The following is a 26,395-nucleotide window of genomic DNA, read 5'->3' on the forward strand; positions in this document are numbered from 1 at the left end:
AACAAACACCTCTATTTGTCATACGTCATCACAGATATCGCCAACACTAACATTTTGACACCTTTCAAAATACACAGGCTTGGAGATTCAATTGAGTTTTGTAGCAATTTGTGTGCATGTTTGCACGTTAATGCGTCCGGTAACAACAAAGCCATTGTGGTAGATATTGGTGGAAAAGTTTTTAAAAACCAACAGGTAGCAGATATACTGGGTTTGCTCCGGTGAAACCTCCAAGACGACACTTTCCCTGTTATTACTATGACCTATTATACTAGGTTTTCCCCTACTTCAAGTACCACTGAGCTGAGCTACAAACCTCCATGTGAAGAGTACTGTTTTGGTAGCTTATTTATTTTGTCTAATTCGAAGATAATGCAAATTTAATACTTAACATCAAATAGCCAAATACTTTCAAGGACGTACATCAAAAACCAACACTTTTTCAAGGATTCTCAATAACCAGTTTGAATCTTCTCCATAACCAAATGTCGCTCTATAAGACATTGTGCATGTGGTCAGAATACCGCGTCATCCTGGGTTCTGGTTGACTGCTGTTCGCCAGATACCCATCTAATTTGCATTCGTATATTGTCACGTCAGAACTTTCACGGGGTATGAAAATAATCGTCCAAATGACGGCAAGTACAAGATGGCGTTAACGGTTTACCAATGATGCTTCTTTGACAATTGGTCTAAATTCAATTTTAAAGATGTTACTCGACAGGTCTTTTAGTAACCTCTCCGACCTGCAAAGACTGGTGTCGTTTCTATAAGTGATAACAAAATACATTTCCAAAATTAATTAAAATTGCATAACGGTGAAGTTTTCATGAAAGTTTCAGCTAACAAAATATTTGGCAGCAGAACTAACATCATAAAGAAACACATATTAAAACGGAAGATGGCAAAAAACAATATTAAATCAAAAAGATTAAAAAACCGCCATTAAACATAAATAAACCCATGCCACATGGACAAGCATGTAATATAAACTGCGAAACCTTGAAACCATAAAGGTCAATGAATACGTGCAAAACAATTTCATTCTTCAGTCTTTAAAGGAAATCAAAAAAGCAGCTGGTTTGAGGTCGCTGTAATACAAAGTGCCATCATGGCAGAACAGGTGATGGTCGAGAGGTCAAATACCACAAAACGTCGTCCTTGAAAAAACAGTAGATACCTTGTGCAAATGTTGGAAAAGGGACAAACATTCAATGTTCAATATTTCTGACAAAATTTGCTGACCTGGTCAAACAGATTACTTTAATTCAAAGCAGCACTTGGCATTTTAGTTATACATGCACATCGAACCTTGGTTTGAAATGTGATTAACAAACTACTCTCAATTAACTGTCGAATTCCCAACGGTACATATTTTAATTGTCACTGTACATGCAATAAAGCTTTAAGGACAAATCCTTTAAGGCAGTTTTAAAAATATCGATCCCTTTTTAAAAGAAAGCTGCCTTTAGTAAATAGAAATATTTGAAAATACACACGGAAAAAAATAACATCATTGGAAAGTAAACTTCCTCAATTAATAGGCCTCAAATCTTTAATTTGCAAGTGAATATATCTAAGGCTTGTGAAACACTATTGTGCATATACACAGATTTTGCGATAAAAAGGAGTAGAAATTCACACCTTTACAGATCCCCAAATACAAAGGTTAGATAATTTTTTTGGGGTGAACATTCATTATTCTAAAAGCTGAATAATACCGAAAACAATGTTATATTTGCTTCTTTCCACAAAAATCACGCAACTTTAAAACCTCCAGGCCAAAGTTAGATCATATGTATTTCCATTTGTCTAATGTCACAAGTCTAAACTCAATTTCGAATAGCCTAAATATATGTCACGGTAGTTTCTGAACCCAGACAATGTTGTCTCATCTCGGGCAAAACTGAAAATGCAATGCCACCATCTGGAACTGCAATGCCACCATCTGGAATTGCAATATCTGTCAGATGTTGAAGAAACATGGAATGTAAAATGTTGTGGACAATAAAAAATTATTACCCGTACAAACATCACCATATTCTCCGCTGGGTGGGCAACTAACCTATAAGAAAGTATCAGGTTTCTATGCAACTGTCAGCCTATAGATGAAGCAAAAGCATGTACTGCAAGAGTAATGCAGTATACAAAATATCAGATAACAAATAGCTAATGCAATGCCGTATGCAATGCCGTAAATCACATACTCGTATCCAGAATGTCAAATTATAGTTTTCTATGACTGCTGTATCAACAATGTCATATTATAATCAACAGTGTTGCATGATTGCCGTATTCACAATGTCATATTCCACACACAATGAACACTGTTCCATGACTGCTTTATCAACAATATGACATTACAATCAAGTGTCCATGATTGTTGCATCAACGTCATATAACAATCAATAGTGTGAACAATGATATTCTTTGTAATTGTAAAGTACATATGGACAGTATTCTGAGGCAATGCCGTAACTAGATATGTCACCAGTACAAATGAATAAATATTATGTCATATGTTTTACAATATTTTATTGACTAGTTCAGCATAGTGGTTAACTGAAGGAATATATTGTAGACTTCATCAGTTACAGTCGTTGATGATGACATTGCGAAGGATAGGTCTGCCAGAAACACCTTGGAAATAAATTTACCAACATGTCTTAAAAAGGACTAAAATGTTAATATGGAATCATTGCCGTCAACACCAAATTTTTTGGAATGCCTTCATTCAACAAATAGCGGCAACAAAATGCATTTCAGCATATCTCTGTATTCTGACCGATGGCCCATTACCACATTTGTAGCTTAGACTAAAACAAGACTGCAATAACTTTTTTTTCTTACCCAAACATGAGTCACAACTTAACAAAATGTCAACAATAATTTAGAAAACTACAAAAGTGCATGATGATAAAACATGTACGTAACAACATCACATAGTCTGAGTATAAATTTGGAAATTTATTGTAATCCATCATTATTTCCATTTTGTCATTGCTGTGACAACAGAGCCCCAGTTACCATGGAGATATGAATAGGAAATGGTCTCATGGCTGGTGCATGTTGGGAAACACACTTCATCTCTAGACAAAAGGAATTACAAAACAGCTTCCATCAAGACACGAATTATGAAGACACCGATTTTGCACTGTGGAAACATGACTAGTGCTTGACCATGGCACCCTGAAAGTCTTGACCAAATGACAAATATTTTAGACAATTTTTCTCTCCACTGTCACACGGTTGTTTCTTCACCGGGACTTGTTGCACTGTTGAGGCTGTTTCGACTGGCACCTTTCCTCCAGGAATCTGAAAACAGCAATCAAGAAAACTCCATGACTGATAGGACTATGACCTAATCATGCCTATTATGAAAATTAAGACACCAACTTCATGTATTTTATAGATAATCAAGCGAGCGGTCTGTTTGTACAGGATCACAAGGATGTTTTCTGCCTTTTCTTTGTATTCCTATTTTGCAAACTATAAACACCAAACTGCATATACAAGCTAGCGTCAAATACTTGGGGTCTCCGTGGTTCAGTTGGTTAGCCTGCTAGCGCAGTGTAATGACCCAGAAGTCTCTCACCAATGCGGTCGCTGTGAGTTCAAGTCCAGCTCATGCTGGCGTCTTCTCTGGCCGTACGTGAGGTCTGCCAGCAACCTGCGGATGGTCGTAGGTTAACCCCAGGCTCTGCCTGGTTTCCTCCCACCATAATGTTGGCCACCATCGTATCAGTGAAATATTCTTGAGTATGGCAAATAACGCCAGTCAAATAAATACAAAAATCAAATACTTGTTCTTTCCAGGGATAAATAATTTGGATTACATCACTGCTATTCATTCACAAAGTATGATTTTAGGTATAATGATATAAAGAAAAGTAAGTCAAAATTAAATTTAACATCAGTAGAAAGGTCACTGAAAACTTTATTTATAAACACTTCCATTTACATCTTTTTAGATTTTCTTTTCATATTGATAACGAAATTTTGCCAGCTACATCACAACTTTTTCTAAGCCTTTGTTAACAAGGAAGTGAATCTGGCATGAAACACCTGTTTTAGGGCCAGAGAAATGTTACTGTTGAAGATGTTATTGGCTGTTCCAAATCTGACTTCAATTTAATATTAAGAAAAAAATCTCAGCGAAATGTGAATGTATTTTCAGATCGTTTTCAACTTGACTTTTGTCTTCTCTCTCTTTAAAGGATTGGTCTTTCTTTTGAACAAGGGTAAGTCTTACCTAAGCTAGATGTTGACAGCGTAGAGCGAGAACTGCGTTTAGGGACAGGTTCCAGATAGCTGGCTGGTACCCAACCTTCCATTCCTGTGATGGGGTTCTGAGCATACCACCAGCCCTCCGTCCCCACTCTTAAGATTTCCAGCACATCTCCTTCCTTCAGGGACAATTCTCCTGTGTCCATGGGTATGTATTCTGCCAGGCAGGAGAACTGCTGCAGGTAAGCCGGCTGAAGGGAGAGACAAAGGAAAAACTTTCTTAGAAAAAAAAATTTAAAATGACTCCCCCTCCCCCCCCCTACCCCGGCAAAAAAAAATTCCCAACAACAGAGCAGAATTTTGCTTAATTTGGAAAGAATCTCCCAAATAAATACATAAACAGACACCAAAATAAAACAGGGTGAATTCCTATAAATAACAAATTCTGTCCCAAAATGAACATTTTCAGAGGCAAATAAATATCATAAAATTTTGGACCTGTAACTTATATTTTTCCACAAGGGTATCATCCTTTCATCCTACTTTTCAAGCAAAAATAAAAACACTTTTCTAACAACAATACACCTCTCAGAATCTGGCAAAATAAGTCATAGCTATAGATGAAATTTGAGATATAATTAAGTCAGTATCATCAGTGAATGCTCATGTAAGCTCCACTGAAGAGGCTAAAATCCGTTCTTATCTTTGAATTGCTTTATCTTCGCTTTGCCTTATGATTTTGACGCCTATTTAGGTTACTGTTAAAACATATGAATTGGTGTCCCAGAGCAATGGTGAATGGTAAGTGCAAATCCTTAAATATGCCGACATCTTTGGAGTAATCTTCACCCTAACACCAATGGGAAATTTCAGTACAACTGTCTTGAGCAATTTGTAACTCAAAAGAAACTTTTACTTCTTGAATCACCGCTGTGTAAGTCAATCATGAACATACCTCACAATAACCGTGCTCTGATCCCCCCTCATGTGGAGCCACAGCATCATGAGACCACACCTCTTCTTCACTGTTTGAGAACTCCCCACTGGACCAGCCCTGATCATCTTCCTGAGGGTCTAGAGGCGGGGAGATGATCATCTCCTGACCTATACGACTTGAAGGCCCGTAATTGTTGTTTCCTTGACTTGACTTCCAACTGGACTCTATACATTCACTAGAACATAAACCAAATAAGTTTGTCATCAGTCACAACACTTATGACATTGCAATAATGTTAAGGAACACACTTTCAGTTTTCATCCGAAAGGCACACTTCATAAATTATATTGTGTACTTGGGATCCTCATATTTCGTCTTTAAAATGAATTTTCAATATTCAGAGGATATATGTAAACCACTTTATGGTACTTTTAAAACTTTTACCTGTCCATTGATATTTCTGTTCCCTTGACAACGGGATCTTTAATCAAATCTTCTTCTCTTATTTGCTGGTAGGACCGTCTTCGCACTGCAAAACACAAAACATCTGGGTGTAAAAACATGCCAAAATTTCTGCGAATGGAAACTGACATGGCCTTGCAGTTATCTCCCTTGGTACTAATCAACAGACACTTCTACAGATTAAATCCAACAGACTAAATTCAAGTAGTACCAATACAAACAATCTACAAACACAGCACATGCAATATCTTTGCACTGTCTAGCTGTAAACCAGAGAACTTGCAACGGGTTGTTTAGTATATTTTAAGGGAAGTGGTCATCAACCCTATCATTTCTTGTGGGCTTAAAAAAAACCCCAGTAAAATATACATCTGCTCAAACAGGACAGTCCAAATAAAAAGTCTTAAAATACCTCTGCTGTAGAAGTTGTGATGTACTGCAAGCAGTGAAGAAATAAGCAAAAGGTGCATAAAATCTCACCTTTAATTTGATCAAACTGGTTCAGTAGCACCTTTTTGATCTCCTTCACCCACTCTTCCTTGACAGACATGTTTGGAGCCTATCACAAAAAAGTGTGATAGTTAAAACATGAAATTTTTTAAACAATTTTTACAAGGGATGACGACACATACTTGAACATTTAGTTACTCTACCCTTCAGTTATTAAAGTGGAATAAAAGGGAAAAAAAGAAGGAAAATTTTATGTGAAGTTTGGTTAATTTCTCATCAGAAAAACATAGTTGTTGGCATCATTTTATGCCTTACTGTGCATCTGTAAGCGCATTTATAAATACTAACCTTTGGGTATAATTATTTACAGTGTAATTACCTGCTTCAAGATTTATTTATTGATTTATTTGATTAATACTTTACGCTGTACTCAAGAATATTTCACTTATACGACGGCGGCCAGCATTATGGTGGGAGGAAACCATGCAGAGCTCGGGGGAAACCCACGATCATGCGCAGGTTGCTGGCAAACCTTCCCACTTACAGCCAGAAAGGAAGTCAGCATGAGCTGGACTTAAACTCACAGCAAGGCGTCTGGGTCATTACGCTGCGCTAGTGCGCTAACCAACTCAGCCACGGAGGCCCCACCTGCTACAACAAGTGAGTTTAATGATTTCAGTGAAATAGTGTAGAAACCACTGCTAAGCACCTGGTAATGAAAATGTGGGATGAGACAATATCATATAATTAAAATGTAAATTGCTCTGACAAAACAAGCGTTACAGAAAACCAGGAAAGAATGAAGTGGTCACTCACCCGTATTGTGTAGACTTCTTCATGACCAGGTAACCACAGCTCAAACTTCTTCTTGTCACCTTTTATACTTTCAGTCAGTCCAACTTGGGAAGTCTGTTGATATAAGTGAAAATAAACATGATCTTCCTAAACAAAGCAAGCATGACTTTATATACTCATTGATTAACTGCTTGAGTTGTCAGTCTTTCACAAATAGGGGTATCAAATATTAAATAATTTTTGTTTAATATTTATTTTAATGCCATACTCAAGAACTTTTGACTTTAATACTACAACAGTCAAATTTATGGATGGAGGAAACTATCATTTGGCAGATAAAAATATTAACTCACTTTTGGGGGTTTTTTTTACAAAAAAAATCTCAAAATAAGAATATGCAATGTGATATATTTTAATGAATGGTTTCAAAATATAAGTCGCCTATATTAGTCGAACAAATATTATTACTGAGACTTACCTTTAGCAAATTTTTAAAGCTATACACAGCTCTCTCTGCATGTTGAACATCATCTCTCTTTTTACACAGCATTATGGACCGCTCGTACAAAAATATATGCCGATGTCGGGGTTTGAACCGCAGATCTTTGATTTTGTCCTTCTTATGCTCTGTCCATACATTAAAACTACCCTGCATGAGTAGTCTACCCTGATCTGCTAGCTTGCCCTATGAACAAAAAACAAAAAAGGGAATAAGAAGACCTTTACAGTAGTGCAAGCAGAGTATCATTTGCTTATCATTTCTGAATGACATTTGTAATATATCTAAAGATTATTTTCTAGGTGAAAAGTGATATACTCTCAGGGAAAAGCCCAAATCACTATTATACATTGGTATTAAGGATGAATATTATTTTGAACTCAAATTATTACACGTTTAATTTATTTATTTATTTGACTGTTGTTGCCATACTCAGGAATATTTCACATACAACACGGCGGCTATTACAAATATATGCTGCAAAAGGCTCACCTGTAATCAGAAAACTTCTTACCTACAGAAATGTCCCTTTCACCAACAACTTCATAAACATGCTATAGTCCAATGAAAAAATAAAAAAAACCCTGAAATTGATTCCAGTTTTACTCACAGGGAACCCTTTGATGGCAACCTGATGCATGAGATCGTTGACATATTTGAGCAGACCCAGCATGGTGTTCAGAGCTTCCTTCAGTTCCGCTTCACATTCTGGGTCATCTTCCGTGTACTTTAGCATCTCCTGCTCACCAAAATCAAAATGGCAGCTTATAATTATGCGTGATTTTATAGGGATGAATGCATTCCCTACTTTCTTCACTGTCTTGTACATAGAGGCATAAGACAAGGCTGTTTGGAAATAGTCTGCAATTCCACCCAATCAGAGAGGTATGATGCACATCAAAATCATGTCACCAGTAACTGAAAACTTATTGATAAACACATATTGAGATTTGATGTCTCAATGTCTTTATACGCTATCGATGAAGGCAGGCACAATACAATTCATTTCAAAAATAACCCCCAGGTCTGCACATTTCAGGCATAAAAAAAGATACAATACCTACTGGAATGACTCAGTTTTAAGAAAGTACACAATATCTACTGGCATGACTCAGTTTGAAAAAAGTACACAATACCTACTGGCATGACTCAGTTTGAAAAAAGTACACAATACCTACTTGCATGACTGGCATGACTCAATTTGAAAAAAGTACACAATACCTACTGGCATGGCTCAGTGTGAAAAAAGTACACAATACCTACTGGCATGACTCAGTTTGAAAAAAGTACACAATACCTACTTGCATGACTCAGTTTAATTTATTCATTCCTTCTGAAATGTTGATAATGTAATTCATCTAACATTTAGGACAAGTATATTTAATATATAAATATAAAAGTACGTGAAGTGCTAAAAATATAAAAAAATTACATTCCTCTCTGGGTTTTTTTTTTTTAAGGCAAGCAAGGATATGTTTATGCTTTTGATCAGACACATGGACTGTCAATGTGGAAAAAAAAATAGAAATCGTGTAGGAACAGGCCAGATGTCTCAAAAAGCAGAGGAATTACAGTTGTCCTGTAGACATGTGCTGTTATTGATGTAACCATGTAGATGTGATAAAACACAAGTACGTAAATATTCAAAAAGGTACATAGAAACTTACCTTTAACAGGAGCTGGTATTTGGTAATCCTCTGTACAGGTTTTAACAGGTAAGCTCCTAATGGCAGTTTGTGACCCAAACGTCGCTGACAGTCCTGTGGAAAATAATTGCAACACAAAATCAAAATTAATGTCTGCATTAACTGTCTACTGGTCATCCAAATAACCTCAATAGCGGCTTCACTGGCTCAGATGTTTAATGTGCTGGCATGTGGCTTCACTGGCTCAGATGGTTAATGTGCTGGCATGTGGCTTCACTGGCTCAGATGTTTAATGTGCTGGCATGTGGCTCTAGTGGCTCAGATGTTGAACGTGTTGGCATGTGGCTTCAATGGCTCAGATGTTTAACGTGCCGGCATGTGGCACCAGTACCTGGTGAAAGTCGGTATTTACTCTGGATACCTCTATCAATAAAGCTGACCATGTTAAGTGAAAAACTCTCAAGTATGGCATTACTGAACACCAATAAATAAGAAAACAATGTCAATAACTTACTCATCACTATTTGACATGTGAGACGTGTAGCCATCTCCTACCACCTAGCTACATATTTTGGCCTTGTAGAAGCTACATATACATGTAAAAAATCTTCAAACACACAAACACATTTCCCCAATAATTTAAGGAATAACTGTCACTTAAAACAAAATACTCATGAAGCCTAAAGTTCTTTTGAACACAATAGCCAAGGGGAGACAACTGTACCTTGAAAAACGGATGGTTATCCCCAACCTCCATGCGCAAGGCCTCAGCCTGGGGCTTGTTTTGACAATATGTGCTGTACATTTGGAACTCTTCCTTCTGTAAAGTTACAAGAACATGTAAAATTTTTAGGCATACACATGTCAACAGATTCCCTGTAAAAAAAGGCGATATACAAGTGAGTGCGAGTGCGTCATATGATGACGAAGGGATCCTTAGAGTGCATGTAATGTGCCTCCTTGTTGCAGGACAGATTTCCACCGCTCTTTTATCTAGTGCTGCTTCACTGAGACGACTTAGCGAAGGCAAGTAAGCCTCCCCGCCAGAGCCATTATACTGACACGGGTCAACCAGTCGTTGCACTATCCCCTAGCAGTATTTGAAAAAAAAAAAAAAATATATATATATATATAATGTAACAAAGCATTATAACGTCTCTTGCACCTACTATTGCGAGGCAAGACATTAATTCTTTCAAGATAATTGATTAGTAAATTAGAGAAAAGTGGTCATCTTACCCTGTTAACAAAACATTTTCCGACCAACCCTGGAGTATCTTTACAGTCCTCTAAATCTTGAATAAATATACTGGAAAAGAAAATTCATGCAACTGGAATGAGTAAGAAAATCTGCCTAATACAAATACAGCGAGATATGTTTGCCTAAAAAATACAAAGCAAAGCCTGTTTACAGGCCTAAGCTTGATTCAGCACCTGCCTTTGAATGAATGTGTTTAGATAGTAAAAATCACTGCCCTGGTATTTTCTCCAATTTGCCAAAAATTTATACGTATGTGTGAGTCTTAAAGTATTGTACATGTATAACTAGGTCATATCATTATGTTTGCAAAATTTACAACAGCAAAAAATGAAAAGGACAATACTTACTCATTATGAAAACAAAATATCTGGTTGAGATTTCCAAATAAAACATCCCTTCTGCCTTTTAACACTGGAGGTATTTTCATGTTGGGATTATCAATTTCATAATAATAGCCCTGTAAATGGTAGAGCAAAATGAAGACACAATGAGAACAAAACAAAGGAAAACAACTTTTGAAATTTGATACACAACAAAATTATGCTTACAAGTCAACAGGAGTTATCTATAGACATAATTTTTTGTAAGAAATGAAAATCTATGGTGGTTTTGAAAAATGGCCTAATGGTGAACATTACAATATTTTATATTAGCATACTTACCCTTAAAATGTCATCTAATTCCGTTACATATGTTCTCTCTGTGTCAATCAATTCATTCATAACATGCCTGTGTGGAAATAAATTATCAATGACAAAATATTAGGATGTTTAATCAAGTTGCCATGACAACGAGCATATCATTATCTCATTACATGGACTTCATACATATGGTTGTGCCAAGTGCCTTATATGGTTGCTGATCCTGCACAGTAAAGAATAAATGATGGACAGAAAAAAAACCCAAGCGCATTGAGTTAGGTTAATTCAAGAATATTTATCACAAATTACAGGTCCATAACTAAAGTACATTTTTTATATCCTTGAAGACTAAAGTTTTTCCACAATTATTTTACATAATTACCTCCTCTTGGCATTGAGGGTGTCAAGGTCATTCAAACTGGAATTGGAATGTGACCTTGAGGATGACACATCAGAGGAGGGGCTTGGGTTGCCAAGGTGACCAGGGTGCTGGATGTCCACTCGTAACTGTAATCATATGAATGATTGACACTGGGAAATGTAAATCACAACAAACTTGAACTTGAACTTCACCATACGTCCCTGTTTATAAACCCATTTTAACACTATGTACCATGCTTACCAGAGACTGGAGAGAATGTCCAGAAAACTGCATGTCGTACACAAAGATCACGTTCCAAGTTATACAGCGGAATTTTTGAACAAAGATGATCAATAGTATAAGATCCAAAGAATTATATTTATTTATTTATTTATTTATTTCATTGGTGTTTTATGCCATACTCAAGAACATTTCACTTATACAAAGGTGGACAGCATTATGGTGGGAGGAAACCGGGCAGAGTATGGTGGGAGGAAACCGAGCAGAGCCCGTGCAAAACCCACGACCATCTGCAGGTTCCTGGCAGACCTTCTTGCGTAGGGCTGGCTGGAGAGGAAGCCAGCATGAGCTGGACTTGAATAAATATTAAGACAATATTAAAACCACATGTATGTTTATTAGATTAATTTATTTATTTATGATTTTTGGTGTCTGGCATTGCAATAGCATACTGCCAGAAAGGCAATCAGGTTTTAGGGTACATTTTAGCACAGATAAAAAAAACAACAAAAAAACTTACCCTAGCAGATTTTTCGTAAATATTTTTCTTGGACCCACTCAGTTCTGAAGCCTTTTTGCTCTTCAGTTCTCCATCTGAGGTTGTTACAGGTGATTTTGGCGGAGCTCTGAGGTCAGGGGTTACAGGCTGCACGGGTCGCTGTCGTGTCGTCATTCTCTGAAGGCTGTTTTTGCGCTTGCTGCACATGTCGGATACATCTTCGATTCTCTTTAAAACAGACTGGACGACAGCCTAATATCAAACACACAAAATACAGTGTTACTTTTACTAACTTTTATTTCAATGGTGTTGTCCATAATTCGGAATAATTTTACTATATAGGCCAGACAGACTTACAACTCTAGCTGTCATCAGACAGGTTTAGATGTCATTTTAGAAAGTGGATTAAGTTAACAGTATTATCATTAATATATTCAGAAAGTGTAAGCCCTATTAATGATAAATACTCCAGCTGTAACATATCTCACACCTATTGCATTGTAATCTGCACAAACTATGAGTTGTAAATTTATTATGTGAAATGTAATTTTATTAAAAATAGAAATTAAAAGCCTTAAACATTGCCATGTAATGTTGAATTAGTGTATATGCTTGTCAATTATGAACAGGAAAACATTCTAACAATAACCCAAGAAATTATCAAATGTATAACTGTGACCTCCATTAAAGGGCAGATAACCCACCTTTGTTTCTGGGGTGATCATACTCTCAAACAAGGCACGGAACTCTTTAGGGTTGCTGAGTTTCAGCTCTGCGGAGGTGACCATAAAGTTCTCGATGTCTGTCAAAGCTTGCTCCGCCCCTTCCTGTGTCTGGAATCTTTCAATCTGCTGAGTAGCCAGCAAATCCACGCCTCGGGTGCACCATCTGTTTGCCTGCATAGAGAATTTTATATTAATTCATTAACTCGCTTGCATATCTCATTATTGTATAATGTTAATAATCGAGAATTTTTCACTTGCACTATGGAGGACATCTCTGTGAAAGAGGGAAACCGATGTTTTTCTATGAAAGAGGGAAACCAATGTTTTTCTATGAAAGGGGGAAACTGATGTTCAGAAGCAAAAAATCATTTTTGACAAATCACTTGATGAAGTTACTTTCTCATGTGTGACAGTCCCACAGATATGTACACACTATTGGTAGAAGACAGGTGGTCTTCAATAAATTGATTAATTCATTTATCTGATTGGTGTTTTACGCCGTACTCAAGAATATTTCACTTATATGACGGGCCAGCAATATGGTGGGAAAAAACCAGACAGAGCCCGCGGGAAATCCATTATCATCTGCAGGTTGCTGACAGAATTTCTCACTAATATGACGGCTGGTATTCAATAAATGACAGACTGCGGAAACGACCACCCACTCTTACTGTACCAAATAAACAGTGAGAGAGTGGCAGTTCACAAATTCCCTGTCCAAGGGCGAACTGCAACACTCACTTTGTGTATCCTTACCATTCATTAAAAAAAATAAGTCAGAACAATCCACAATGAACAGCAATGTAAACAAACCATACCAACTATATTCTTTGATACCGGTACTTATAACTGGAGATTGCTAAAAATGTCTCAAAGATAATTTTTTTTTCAGAGATTGTTATTAACAATGGTTTAATAATACAAAATATCAAAGTTATTAAAAATGGCAAGTCAAACTCAAAGTGGTATTTCAGAAATTAAAACTCACCCTTTCAATACGATCCTGAAGGTCATGTGATCGCTCCAGGATTTCGCGTCTTCGCCGTAACAACTGCTTGTACTGGTCGCACATTCGTTGAAGTTCGATACATTTTGGTCGGATACAGTCTACAGCGTAGTGGTCTTCCAGGATGAGTTGTTCCCCTTGGTCTTGGAGTCGCTCCGCCTTCTCAATGTCAGCCTACAAGTCAAATGCGAACATATAGTATTATGACGTATTAGCCCTGTAAACCCAGTTTACCCATCTTACATAATCTGAAATGAAATCTTGTCCTTAACAAAACTCCTATATATTTATACTTTATTGGGGTTTGTCAGATAATTTAAAACCACCTTTACAATGATTAGTGCCGAACTAGCGAGAGCTTGAACCAAGTCTGCATGCAGTTGTTGATAACCATGCCGCCATGTGTACAACACTTAAACTCAATAAACCATGTAAATTATCGCACAAATTAAAAAAAAACATATATCATATATACATGTGTTTATATTCATTCTCAACACAGAAGTTTAAAACAAACAATGATATCATCTCAGCAATAAATGAGGATGAGTTGTCTATTTTGGGATAACAAAACGACCCTTAAAAGTGTAGCACAAGTTTTGAGTCACAATCTAGATCATTTGCCTGATATATTTTCAAGAAAAAGTTTAAAACCACCATGTAATATTTTCAAGTTAAATATCAGGCAATGTTAAATGCAGAAAAAAAATCTATACCTTCTTCTATGAACATTGTTGTACAGCTATCAAAGAAAAAATTCCACGTACACTTATACTATGGCACAGTCTACAATTTTAATAAGAAATTATGAAATTACTGGATGTTGAGGACATAAATTCCAAGATTTAAACTCAAATGTAGAACAAGAAACAAATAACGACAGAAATACTCCAGCAAAGCTAGGGTGTCCCGCCATTTTCTAATTTGCCATGGGCAGGTTTGCTTTTCCACAAAGAAGTTTGATGAATAAATATTTATAATTCATTTGGCAAGTCTTCAAGATAAAACCCGACTTCTACTGAGCAAGCTGTACATTTTCTTGGCTTTCTATCAAACTTTTCTCCACATGATATTAGAAACCAAAATAGAAGCGTACTGCTGATTGAGTCTTGATTAAAGTTTAACCAAACAAAGGTTTCCAAAACAAACATAAACATGGATCAGTAAGTGCGCGCATGTCCTGAAGCAGTGCTCAATTCACCTTTCGCATGCGCCAGCACTTTTCCCATCATTCAACCACCATCAACCTTGGATCAATTGCATCAGAACCTTTCCAATATTTACACAGGATTTTGAATTTCACAATTTTTTTCCCCCTGTGTCAGAAAGGAAATTAAAAAGAATACTTCCTTTGCTGGATAAATTAGTTTTCAAATCAATGGTGTTGAATATCGTGACAACTTTGCTTGTACACACGTACATAAGAATACATGTATAAAAGTACCAGTACACACAGACCTGTGTTGATCATACCGTATCTTCCTAGACTCACCCAGCTAAATAAATTTAGAATATATTTCTTGTCTGAATATTTTGACAGGGAATGCCAATGGCAATTTATGCCTTTAAACTAATTCTTAACCCACCCTTCACCTGTAATCCATCCATCTTCATCATTTACTTATTTCTTTAATTAATCACATGTAAGTGGGTTTATTGCATTACTGAAGAAAATTTTACTTATAGTATACGACGGCAGCCAGTATTATGATGGGGCTAAAAAAGCACGACCATCAACAGGTTGTTAACAGACCTTAATTCCCACGTACAACTTAAAACAGAGGAAGTCGGCATGAGCTAGACTTGAACTCACAAACATTGCATTGATGAGAGATCCATGAGTGTTGCGCTAGCATGCTAACCACTCGGCCACGAATACCCATGCATCTTGCCTTTATATATGTATATGTATATGGCACAAAATGAAGTTTGATCATCTTTGCCTAAATTGCCATGTACTACATAATGACATGACTGTATACAGTCACAAATGTCCATACCTTTAAAACTGTTCTAATTTTGCAGTTTAATATATGGTTTGGAAAATCTGACATGAGATAAGAATAATATTCTAGTCACATGTAGTCTCAAGTCTCAACAAGTTAAAGGCTATAATAATAATAATTTTATTTATCCTGGGTTACATGATTAATAAGCTATACATCTATGCAGTCTTCGGGAGCGTAGATCCAGGATCAATCCTGGGTCGAGTCACACTTAAGGAAGTTGTAACTTCCTCGCTGTAACTTCCTCGCTGGAGTTCAGCATGAAGGGGATAGTGCAATGACTGGCAGACCCGTATCAGTATAATGGCTCGGGCGGGCCGGCCGGCTTATTTGCCTTCGGTAAGGCTTCTCAATGAATCAGCACTAGATAAAAGAGTGGTGGAGATCCGTCAAGGATCTGCAACAAGGAGGCACATTACATGCATTCTAAGGATTCCTTCGTCTTCACGTGACTGAAAAATTGTTAAGTATGATGTTTAACCTCAAGCACTCATTCACTCACTCACTCAAGACATACATACAGGTAAAATAAAAGAACGTAGGACTAAAAAGCAGACTAGATGTACACAGATTGGACATGAAGTTCATGTCATCATACACAAAGGATTTACATTTATGTCAATTGGGATGAAAACTTATGTCAAGCATTTATGTATGCATGCAGCCACTTAGTACTTTCCTATATGCAGGAATCCGACTTCTTGACTTAAGATCAACAGGCATTAAAGATTACATGTAGCCTGCAAACGTACAGTACACTAACAGAAATGTGTTCTGAAATATGTATACCAAGACAGTATATACAGAGTAAAAACCTTCAGAGATCACAGGTCTGATTAACTCACAATATCACAGTTGACTAAAGACAAGCTGGTAACCTTTCGTCTCACAAGCTGCTTCAACGTATACAGAAATACCACATCCTGCTGACGTCAAACAAATTCAACTGGGCTGGCTGCCCTATTGATTTTAGCTCACCTTCCACGCATTTTGTCACTCTTTCTAGGAGACATGGAATCGATAACGACATTAGAATTTTGTGGACTCTCAACTGTTTGAGATTAACACAGGGTGAAATATTTCACTACAGGCCACGAATAGTGGGGGTAATGAATGTGGTTATCAGTTGGGCATGCAGGAATCTCTCTGGTAATATCATACTGGGCACTGTAAAGATGTAAGTGTAAATTAGCAGTGTTAATTCGTTACAAAATGAGGTGATTAGTTTAATGACACCTGCCCCATTCAGATAATCTCCATGGCAACTGTAACAGTTCATGAGCGATTGTTTTCCATGCACCTAGAAACTGGAGAATCTTAGTACGCGAAATATTCCCGAGTCTGCCCGTATGGAGTAGAACAATGGTGAAGTAACTAAAATAAAGAAACGTGAAATGAAATTCTGGAGTGAATCAATAAAAAAAAAATTCTTTCAGAGACCTTTACATTTAGTATAAACATGCATGACCATTGGTCAATCTGTATGGTTACCTTATAATAATCTACATGTATTGACAGTAAAACTCTTCAGACATGGGAAAGACTATTAAACTATTAAACAGCTGAGAGGATTACTGCTGGCTAGTACTTGTATCTCTGCCTATAGCTGAGAAAGAGACTTCTAGAGGCAGACATTTTTAGCATGCATAGAATGTTCCAAAATCATATACAGCCATTGATTTAACTGCTTCATATCTGGTATCACAAGATACGCAAGCGATACAATACCAAGTTTATAAAGGACTGTGTCCTTGAATCTAAATCAATTACAAGCTGGGAAAGTTTTGAATGACGATTTAGTTGACGTATTAAAATGATATCTGATATGGCACTTCAACACAGGGTCTGCGATGACAAAAATTGTTGCTTTTGTGAAAGGCTTTTTGGTGAGGACAAAAGTTTCATTGTTGATTATATCATTTTTGACATTCATAAAGCTTTACTTATAACACTCTTTTACCCATACACAATACCAATCAATTAAAAACATGAATTGAGATGTTTTAATGCACCTCCAGCATCATGAATTTAATTAATTATCATCATCTGTTCAATGTACTTTTATAGCTGAACATCAGTACATCTCCATTATCGAGAGCAAGGTAACATTACACTTACTCCAGCTCTCTAACGTCCAAGGTATTTTACGTATGATTGTCTAAGCAGTGGCCTATGGCAGTTAAAAGCTGTGGACTTTGAAGATGAAGGCCGAAGCGATAAATATAGTTTTCTCGGAAATTGGACATACTGGAAGAATATTTCTTACACTGGTTGAAGCGTTGATAAGGTAGGCGTATTATACTGTATCATTTACAAGGAACTCCAGTGACCCTGTTGAAATAGCCTATAGCTGGAGATGCATGGTCGGGCTATTCCTGGTTCAGGTTGTAGCCTCCGGATGGCTTGTGCTACTAATAGTGACCCGTATTAAATGTTTATAAAATTACAACAGAATTGTTGTACAACTAGATTCATGCTCAATTCTGAAACACATGGAGATAAATTTAAGCACCACTGAGGCCGATCTAGGCATTCAACCATCGCCGAATTTCATGCTTCGATTTTGTAGCGGTGGCTTGTGAGAGGAAAGCAGTGCTGACCTAGTTATCGCAGACGTCAGAGAAAGCACCACGGCTTGAACACAGTGTTTAAGCAATTTTACAGTATTTTATTTACAAAAAAAAACAAAAAAAATTCCTTGTGTGCAAGAAAGACCAAGGAGCACAATTGAAATTCTTAAGTTGTAATATGTTCACAGAAAAAAAAAAATTTTTATCATAAATTAAGATATAACTGACTTTAAGTGTTGTCCGGTGAGATGCCGTCTTCTCATTCCCATAAACCTTCGGCATCTCTAATGAATTCTGCGTTGACTCTGATATTTACTATTTAGAAATTGCTGAATAAACGCTAAAATGAACAACAAAAATGTAGTTCGGGAGATGAATGCAGTCTGCACTAAGACGGTATGCTGCTGTCTGACATAGTTTGTGATACCGTTACAAATATTACACGGCTTGTAAACCAACTGATTTTACATGTGTGGTGGTCTGTAAATGATACAAACCTGCCCCACAACACTTTGTGAAATGACCCTTGGGCTACAAGTAACTAAATCATTGTAAACGGTCTCAATATGCAGTAGTACTAGTTATGTGTTATCATATGTCACTTCATGGATTAAATAGGTAAAGGCTATATCACAGCTTAGGCAGTGCCGCGCAATCTGACAGTAACATGTTTGATTGGATAAAATTCTCAAGATGGCTGCCTCTACTCACACCAGCCATTTGTGCAGTACTGTCATTTTGTTCCACATGTTATTCAGTGAAATCTCATTAAAATAATGACTTATGATCTTTTTTAGAAAGATTGAGTATCCTGCTTTCGATTGAAATATGTTTTATCCAGGTGCTGTCTTTTCCTTTAACAGATTTCCTTGTTCACCTGAGACGCATTACGACAACATGCACAAAGCTGATCAAAATACCTGGGTTAACTTTTCTCCCAAATCATGCAGATGTGATTGCTATGGCAATTGTATGATTAACGCAAATCGTGAGGTGTCAACTGCACATTACACACACCTCCATAATGACGGACAAACATACCCCCAGCGTTAACTGTCATGTGCGTGTGTTAACATGCAGGCGAAAATTAGATTTTTCCTCTGCGATGTACGTCAAGACTGTTTCTACTGACGTCAGCTAATTTCATGTATCTAACCAGGTGTCCGGCTTCGTGGACGGCTGCCTGAGCTAAAACTCCAACTAGAAGAACTTTGCTGATTAAGGGAGTACATTTAAATGTTATATGCACATGAATTAAAACCACAGTGAGGAATCCATTAAAAATGTACCTTTTATTACATATCATCACATGAATGGTTCCAGGATGAAGAGGAGTTATTTGTGCGCTACAGCGTACCATAAACTGCTCATATGCACGCAACTATCTCAGACATGCAATCCGATTGGTAATAATTCAAATATCATAACCAATCGACGATTATAACAGCCATTCCCAGGTGTGACTACTCTTATATTTCTTATATAAATATTACAAAACTGGAACCAAGAACTTTGAACCTTTACATGTAATTATTTAGACACTTATCTGCAACTTACTTTACGATGATCCATATTCTTGAAAATAAAACAAAATCCCATATATAATTCATACTTTGTAAAATGTAATTTTGAAATTTTTTCCCAAATATATGAAGAACACAGTACTATATATATATATATATATATATATATATATATACACAATGTATATGTATGCTGCTTGCATATATGCCTTGTGTTTCAATTCATATAACAATCACATGTTAATCAGAGACAATTTTTATTACACGCATGTACATTATACGTACTTTAATCACTGTTCAATTATAAATTGACAACTTCAAATGAGATCAATTGGACATATTACAACCATCAGATTTATACATGGATACATGTACTAGCTTGCAGGTTTACGAACTTCGTGCTACCGCAACAAAATCTGTGCGTATACCAAAACCATACTTATATATACAATGTATGCTATTATTTAATTATGACTTCAATCAATAAGTAAACAGTAATTGTGCTTTGTTAATCAAGGATTTTCATAGTCCAAGATGCAAATGAATTCCAAAAGTGTTCAAAAACATGTACTTTCACTGAGAATATAAAGGATAAACCCTGCATTTTTTTATGAACCAATATTTAATAAGCACACTTGTTACTTTTTCAAACTGTATGTCCATAACACTGTTTTAAAAAGGTGCATGAAGCTCTTTAACCACATGGACGGACTGAAATCCACTGTTTCACAGGAAGAGATAAATTGTGTTCTGCCCTAAATACTGATATACATGTACCTATCTGTTATACCCAGCACACTGTCCTACATGCTTGCGTATACAAAATCCTGGGATTCCACCATAACCCCCTAGGGTCCAAACTCTGACACACTTCATCTTCAGCTGATGCATGAGCAAAGTACATACACGGAATTCTCGAACATCAACTTAGACAGGACAGAATTTCATATTGGATTTCGTTAACTGTATATATGAAATTACACAGCACAATACAAGCAGCTGCAGGTCCATCTCCTCTGTGACGAAATGATGTCTTTGTGACATTTTCACTTTTACAGTGTATCGTCTTTTATAGGCGAAATTTCCACTGAGGAATACAAAACAGAAATTTTCGCCACCTGGCTGATGTCATGCACTACCTACAACATTGCATGCTCACACACAATTACGTGTAACTGTCACACTGGAGCACCCACAACTTTTATCACTGCAGGACTCCAGGTTGTCCTTCAGTGCATGCTACAAGACACTGATTCCTTCATGCACTTACTGATCACAAATATGATTTCTTCAAAATGTTTAGCCACTTGAAATTAATCAACAATGATGTTCTAACTTTAACAAAACATTGTTCAAATAATTCAGCCTCTTGAAAATTTCAGCCATGAAGAAGTTGTTCCAGTCTTCAGCCTCTTTAGCTGTTTCAGCCAGTGATGCTAGCTGGAAATTTCAGCCTACTTGATGCCTAATCTTCAAATGTTTCAGCCACTTGGAAATTTCAGCCAGTTGAAAGAGTTGTTCTACTTGACAGCCAGTCGTGCTAGTTTTCAGCCATTATGGCTGCTTGATGCCTAATCTTCAAAATGTTTCAACAGCCACCTGGAAATTTCAGCCATGGTGAAGTCAGTCTACTTGGCCTCTTCAGAATGGCATCCCGCTCGAATACAAACAAATCTCGGGATCAGTTTTCGCAGCAAACCACCTCCAGCTGAAGAGTGATGAGAGCTTCGCCAAAACTGGAAAAGTTGGCTTCTGGAGTTACCCAGCCAGGCAAGCTTGTCATAAGCGTGCAAGGACTGCCCCATGTCGGCAAACACAAGAAAGACGGCGTACAAATAACGACCTGGGTACTTCTCAGACATCTTTCTCCCAACCCACAAGAGATACACAAGCTAGCAAATTTACTGATCTGACGTTGATGAATTTTGCTTGGAGAATGATATGAAGCTTCATTTTGGCCGACAATTAAATACCCTTGTGAAAAAGGCCTGCCAGGGTGAAAGTGTCACAGAGTCTGTGGTCGCTGAACAGTTTGAGGTCAAACTTGCTAAAAATATTGATCAAAGTTTAAAAATATATAAAAAAAAGGATTGCTGGTCACACGACATGTATTAACAAGGTTGTGATGCATTGGGAAAACGTACACACACCTTTTTAAAAACGTGAATGCTATTCATGACAAAGATGAGGATACTCATGAAAGCTTTGAAAAGCTCGTCTTTGTAAGAAAATTGGTATGAGATCTTAAACAGCGGGGGTGAGAGGGTGCGTGATGGATGCTGCAACATGTGCAGTGTGCCAGAAAAAACGAGGACGGAAAATCACACAGCAGGCCAATATTTTATGACAAGTCTCATGCTCTAGTTGACACGTAGGCAATATTTGATCAAAACGACAAATGTTTTCCCTCCCGGACACAACAAAGTGAATTAATGGCAGGAATTTAAAACATAGCTAGGAGTCTTGTGAGCCTTTACAGGATCGGTGTGGGGGATTGAAAATGATAAACATACGCGAAACAAGTCTTTGTGATTTATGTTTGTTGAAATAATTTATATGGTAATGATTTGAAACTGGTAAACAGCAACTAAAAAAACAATAAAGGATCAGATACATCTTGTCAGCCTGACCCCATATTAATTTGCATAAACTTAACTTCATATATCATGTATAGAACTGTTCAAAATTGCTAGATTTGATCTGCCATGCATCAAACAAAGCATATAAATATATAGGACAGCCAAAAGCATAAGGACCCCAATCCATGCAATTACCATAATGTAATTACCATGTAATTACCATAATAGTATTAATAAGAAATTTTCATCACTATGTCATCATGTTGCTATGGTTACAAGTACACAAACTTTGTTGACCACTGATTACAGAATTAATTAAATTAAATTAATTTCGGATCAATGATTTTATGAGAATAAATTTCCAAATCAAAAGCACCTGCTGAGCAGATCGAGATTTATAACAAAGGAAAGCGATAAGCACATATGCAAGGCTTATAAACAAATAATAACTGTCTGGATTAACTATAGAAGCTGAGAAATAGTACACTGTGATGGCATCAGGAAGAATTTAATTTTGGCTGCATGCCTCGGTAAAAATACATGTATACGCCATTATAGCGTTGATGAAAGTTATTATTAAGGAATGATTAATAATGATAGTCTTTGATCATTCACAGGATTTGAACACTGACAAAGCAGACCGACCTGGATTCGATCTTCTGCCTTATCTTTACTCCACACCACATTTGATATTAAAGGTCTGGGAGTGGAGATAATAGTTCAGGGATTGTCACTACTAGTACGATAGTGCTGAAAACTATAAATACATAAGCCTTTTCACATAATATTGTTTTAATAATATGAGGGAGTGTAGAATTCATTTTTTTATAGGCTTAGCAGATCACTTTTTCACTTTTTCAATGAGACTATGTTTGAGGAGCAATGAGGCGCAGAGATCAAGAATGAAAGAGTTGGATCCTTCATTATGTGGTACAATTCAAGGCAGTTTATATTTTTTTTTCAATCTGACATGCCTCAAATTACTAGTATATGGATTAGCTTTTGGCAGCAGTCTTCTCATGTTTCCATCCAGATTTGTTTGTGTTCAGAATATAACGTTATTTTTTATATAGACTCCTCCTAAAATTCTATTTACAACCAAAAAAAAACAACTAATAAAAAACAAATAATTAAAAAACAGACAAATGTTATTAACCCATGAATATTAATAGAGTCCTCACACAATTCTTCATGGGTCATAAGCAAAATGCTTCTATTATCATTTGTCAGAGTATCTTGTCTTGTCAAGCACAAAATAACAGACAAAAAATTCATATTTCAAGCATCGTGCGCTTACACTGAGCCTCACAGTGTATGCTATGCATCGTGCCCTTACATTGTATCTCACAGTGTATGCTACGCATCGTGCCCTTACATTGTACCTTAGTGTATGCTATGCATCATGCCCTTACATTGTACCTCACAGTGTATGCTAGGCATCGTGCCCTTACATTGTACCTCACAGTGTATGCTAGGCATCGTGCCCTTACATTGTACCTCACAGTGTATGCTAAGCATCGTGCCCTTACATTGTACCTCACAGTGTATGCTACGCATCATGCCCTTACATTGTACCTCAGTGTATGCTACGCATTGTGCCCTTACATTGTACCTCACAGTGTATGCATTTTATCATGCATGCATGTACAGTTTTTTTGATCAGTATCAACAAACTAACACAGCATATGGTGAGGAAAAAACTGTTGTTTGCAGACAAAAATATGTGCGTATACATCAATATTTCAGTTTTCCACCATAATTCAATCATACCATGAATTATCCTAAACTCTAGAATTTTTATGTTTTTTAAGCTCCATAATAACGTGTACATACTATGGAAAATAACAATCTATAAAAAGTGCCCAGGAAGTGCTTATGCCAGAAAATAAACCTTCCTTTTATATTACACCCATAAAATTCAAGTATATGCATGTATTTTTCTTTTTGAAATGGGGGAAGGCCGGGCATTCTTATTATTAGTAGGAAAATCTTTATGATGTATCATATCATTTTAACTGTGTGATCGCTTAATCACTATCAAAGTTTTTATGAATAGTTTATATTAATTATATATAATACTGATACTGCTTGTTATGCTATACAAAGTTGGGAGCATGCAATACATGCATGTTCAATTTTGTACACGTACACGTTCATGTACACATACACATTCATGTACACATACACGTTCATGTACACATACACGTTCATGTACATATACACGTTCATGTACATATACACATTCATGTACACATACACGTTCATGTACATATACACATTCATGTACACATACACGTTCATGTACACATTCACGTTCATGTACACATACATGTTCATGTACACGTTCATGTACACATACACGTTCATGTACATATACACATTCATGTACACATACACGTTCATGTACACATACACGTTCATGTACACATACACGTTCATGTACATATACACATTCATGTACACATACACGTTCATGTACATATACACATTCATGTACACATACACGTTCATGTACATATACACGTTCATGTACACATACACGTTCATGTACACATACACGTTCATGTACACGTTCATGTACACATACACGTACTAAAGAAGAAATAAAGACATAAACACAAAAATTACCAAAAAAAACCTGGTCAAGCAAAACATCTGACTATTATGCACCAAAATCAACACATGCAGTGTTAACCATCAATATATATATATATATATATATATATATATATATATATATATATATATATATATATATATATATGTATATCCACTTTTAAGAGTTTTAGTTGAAAATTAATCTACGTATGTATTCAGAATTTTAGAGTTGCATGAAGTTAATTTCACGAATTCTTGGTCTGAAAGTCGATTCCTTCATTGTTATATATGAACCTTAACTACTGCTAAACAACTAAATGGACCGTTAAGAGATGCAAAATACTGAACACGGAGTTTAAAACTCAAAAGTAAGCTATAAGCTAGAGACAAACTGAATATATTTCAGTAACACTCAAATGTGGAAAAAGACACTTTTTGTGAAACATGTGGAGTGCAGGATATCTTTATCACATCTGCCTGAGAGTGTTGTTTTGACTGTGTGTTCACACCACACACTCCCCGCCAAGATGACAGTCATCCCCTTCATAATCTCCATCGCTGGTCTTCCTCAGCTAAACCCTTCTGCTTATTTCTGTGTAACCTAGGGGATGTCTCCCTCTAGAAACATCCCTACACCTATATTTAGACGTCACCATCTCATTAGACAGAATGATACCACAGCATGTTTTACCCTCTCCTACATATATGTTCACAATATGTGTACAGTTACAGATACAGGGCTCTAACATGTTACAAGCTATGTTTTCTTTGTTTTAAAAGTAACAGGTTTTATCCCATTTGAAGGAAAGATTCGTACACAGAATTATCATGTAAATGTACTGTTTATAATAATATTATTTGATTGATGTTAACAAGGAAATAGTTTTAGTTTTAATTAAAACATTAATCACTAAATTACACTTGATATTCTTTGTTTACTTATTATGTCAATCATATAAATAGTTGACTGGATTTCTCAGTATAGATTTTACTTTATTAGGTCATGAGGTTCCGTTTCACTCCGTCAAAATTATAAGCTGGGCAGAATTTTGGTTATATTTTCACATGATTGGCCCCCTCTGTACAGAAGTTGAAAATGCTAGCATAAACTTGACTTAAATTGTAGTCATAAAAATGCTTAGCTAATCTTTAGTTGTTATTTTTATTGTGAAGATCTAAGAATATTTATTTTGAGAATTGTCAAATACTGGGTGACATCAGTACTTTAGTACTTCATTCTGATCAATGTCGAGGAAGTTTTGTTGTGATCAATCATTTGAACAGGATTCTATTATTGTACTTCACTTCTGGGAACAAAAAAAGACCTACCTATACCTTCTTTTATTATACAGGGCTACTAACATCAAGCA

At 36.4% G+C, this 26,395-nt stretch overlaps 1 protein-coding gene across 1 annotated transcript in view; it reads right to left on the minus strand.

The window, feature by feature from the left end:
* Positions 1–2,190: 2,190 nt before the first annotated feature.
* Positions 2,191–26,395, minus strand: part of LOC135479664 (guanine nucleotide exchange factor DBS-like) — a 71,175-nt gene continuing 46,970 nt past the window's right edge. Inside the window, 17 exon segments of the mRNA XM_064759559.1 lie at positions 2,191–3,315; positions 4,253–4,478; positions 5,183–5,399; positions 5,609–5,693; positions 6,107–6,185; positions 6,893–6,985; positions 7,350–7,556; positions 7,981–8,109; positions 9,038–9,130; positions 9,741–9,836; positions 10,256–10,325; positions 10,625–10,734; positions 10,940–11,006; positions 11,301–11,425; positions 12,040–12,270; positions 12,723–12,914; positions 13,732–13,923. Coding sequence (XP_064615629.1) covers positions 3,242–3,315; positions 4,253–4,478; positions 5,183–5,399; positions 5,609–5,693; positions 6,107–6,185; positions 6,893–6,985; positions 7,350–7,556; positions 7,981–8,109; positions 9,038–9,130; positions 9,741–9,836; positions 10,256–10,325; positions 10,625–10,734; positions 10,940–11,006; positions 11,301–11,425; positions 12,040–12,270; positions 12,723–12,914; positions 13,732–13,923 — 2,286 coding nt within the window. The 3' untranslated portion in view covers positions 2,191–3,241.

This window comes from Liolophura sinensis, chromosome 12 (assembly GCF_032854445.1).
Source record: "Liolophura sinensis isolate JHLJ2023 chromosome 12, CUHK_Ljap_v2, whole genome shotgun sequence".
NCBI lineage: Eukaryota > Metazoa > Mollusca > Polyplacophora > Chitonida > Chitonidae > Liolophura > Liolophura sinensis.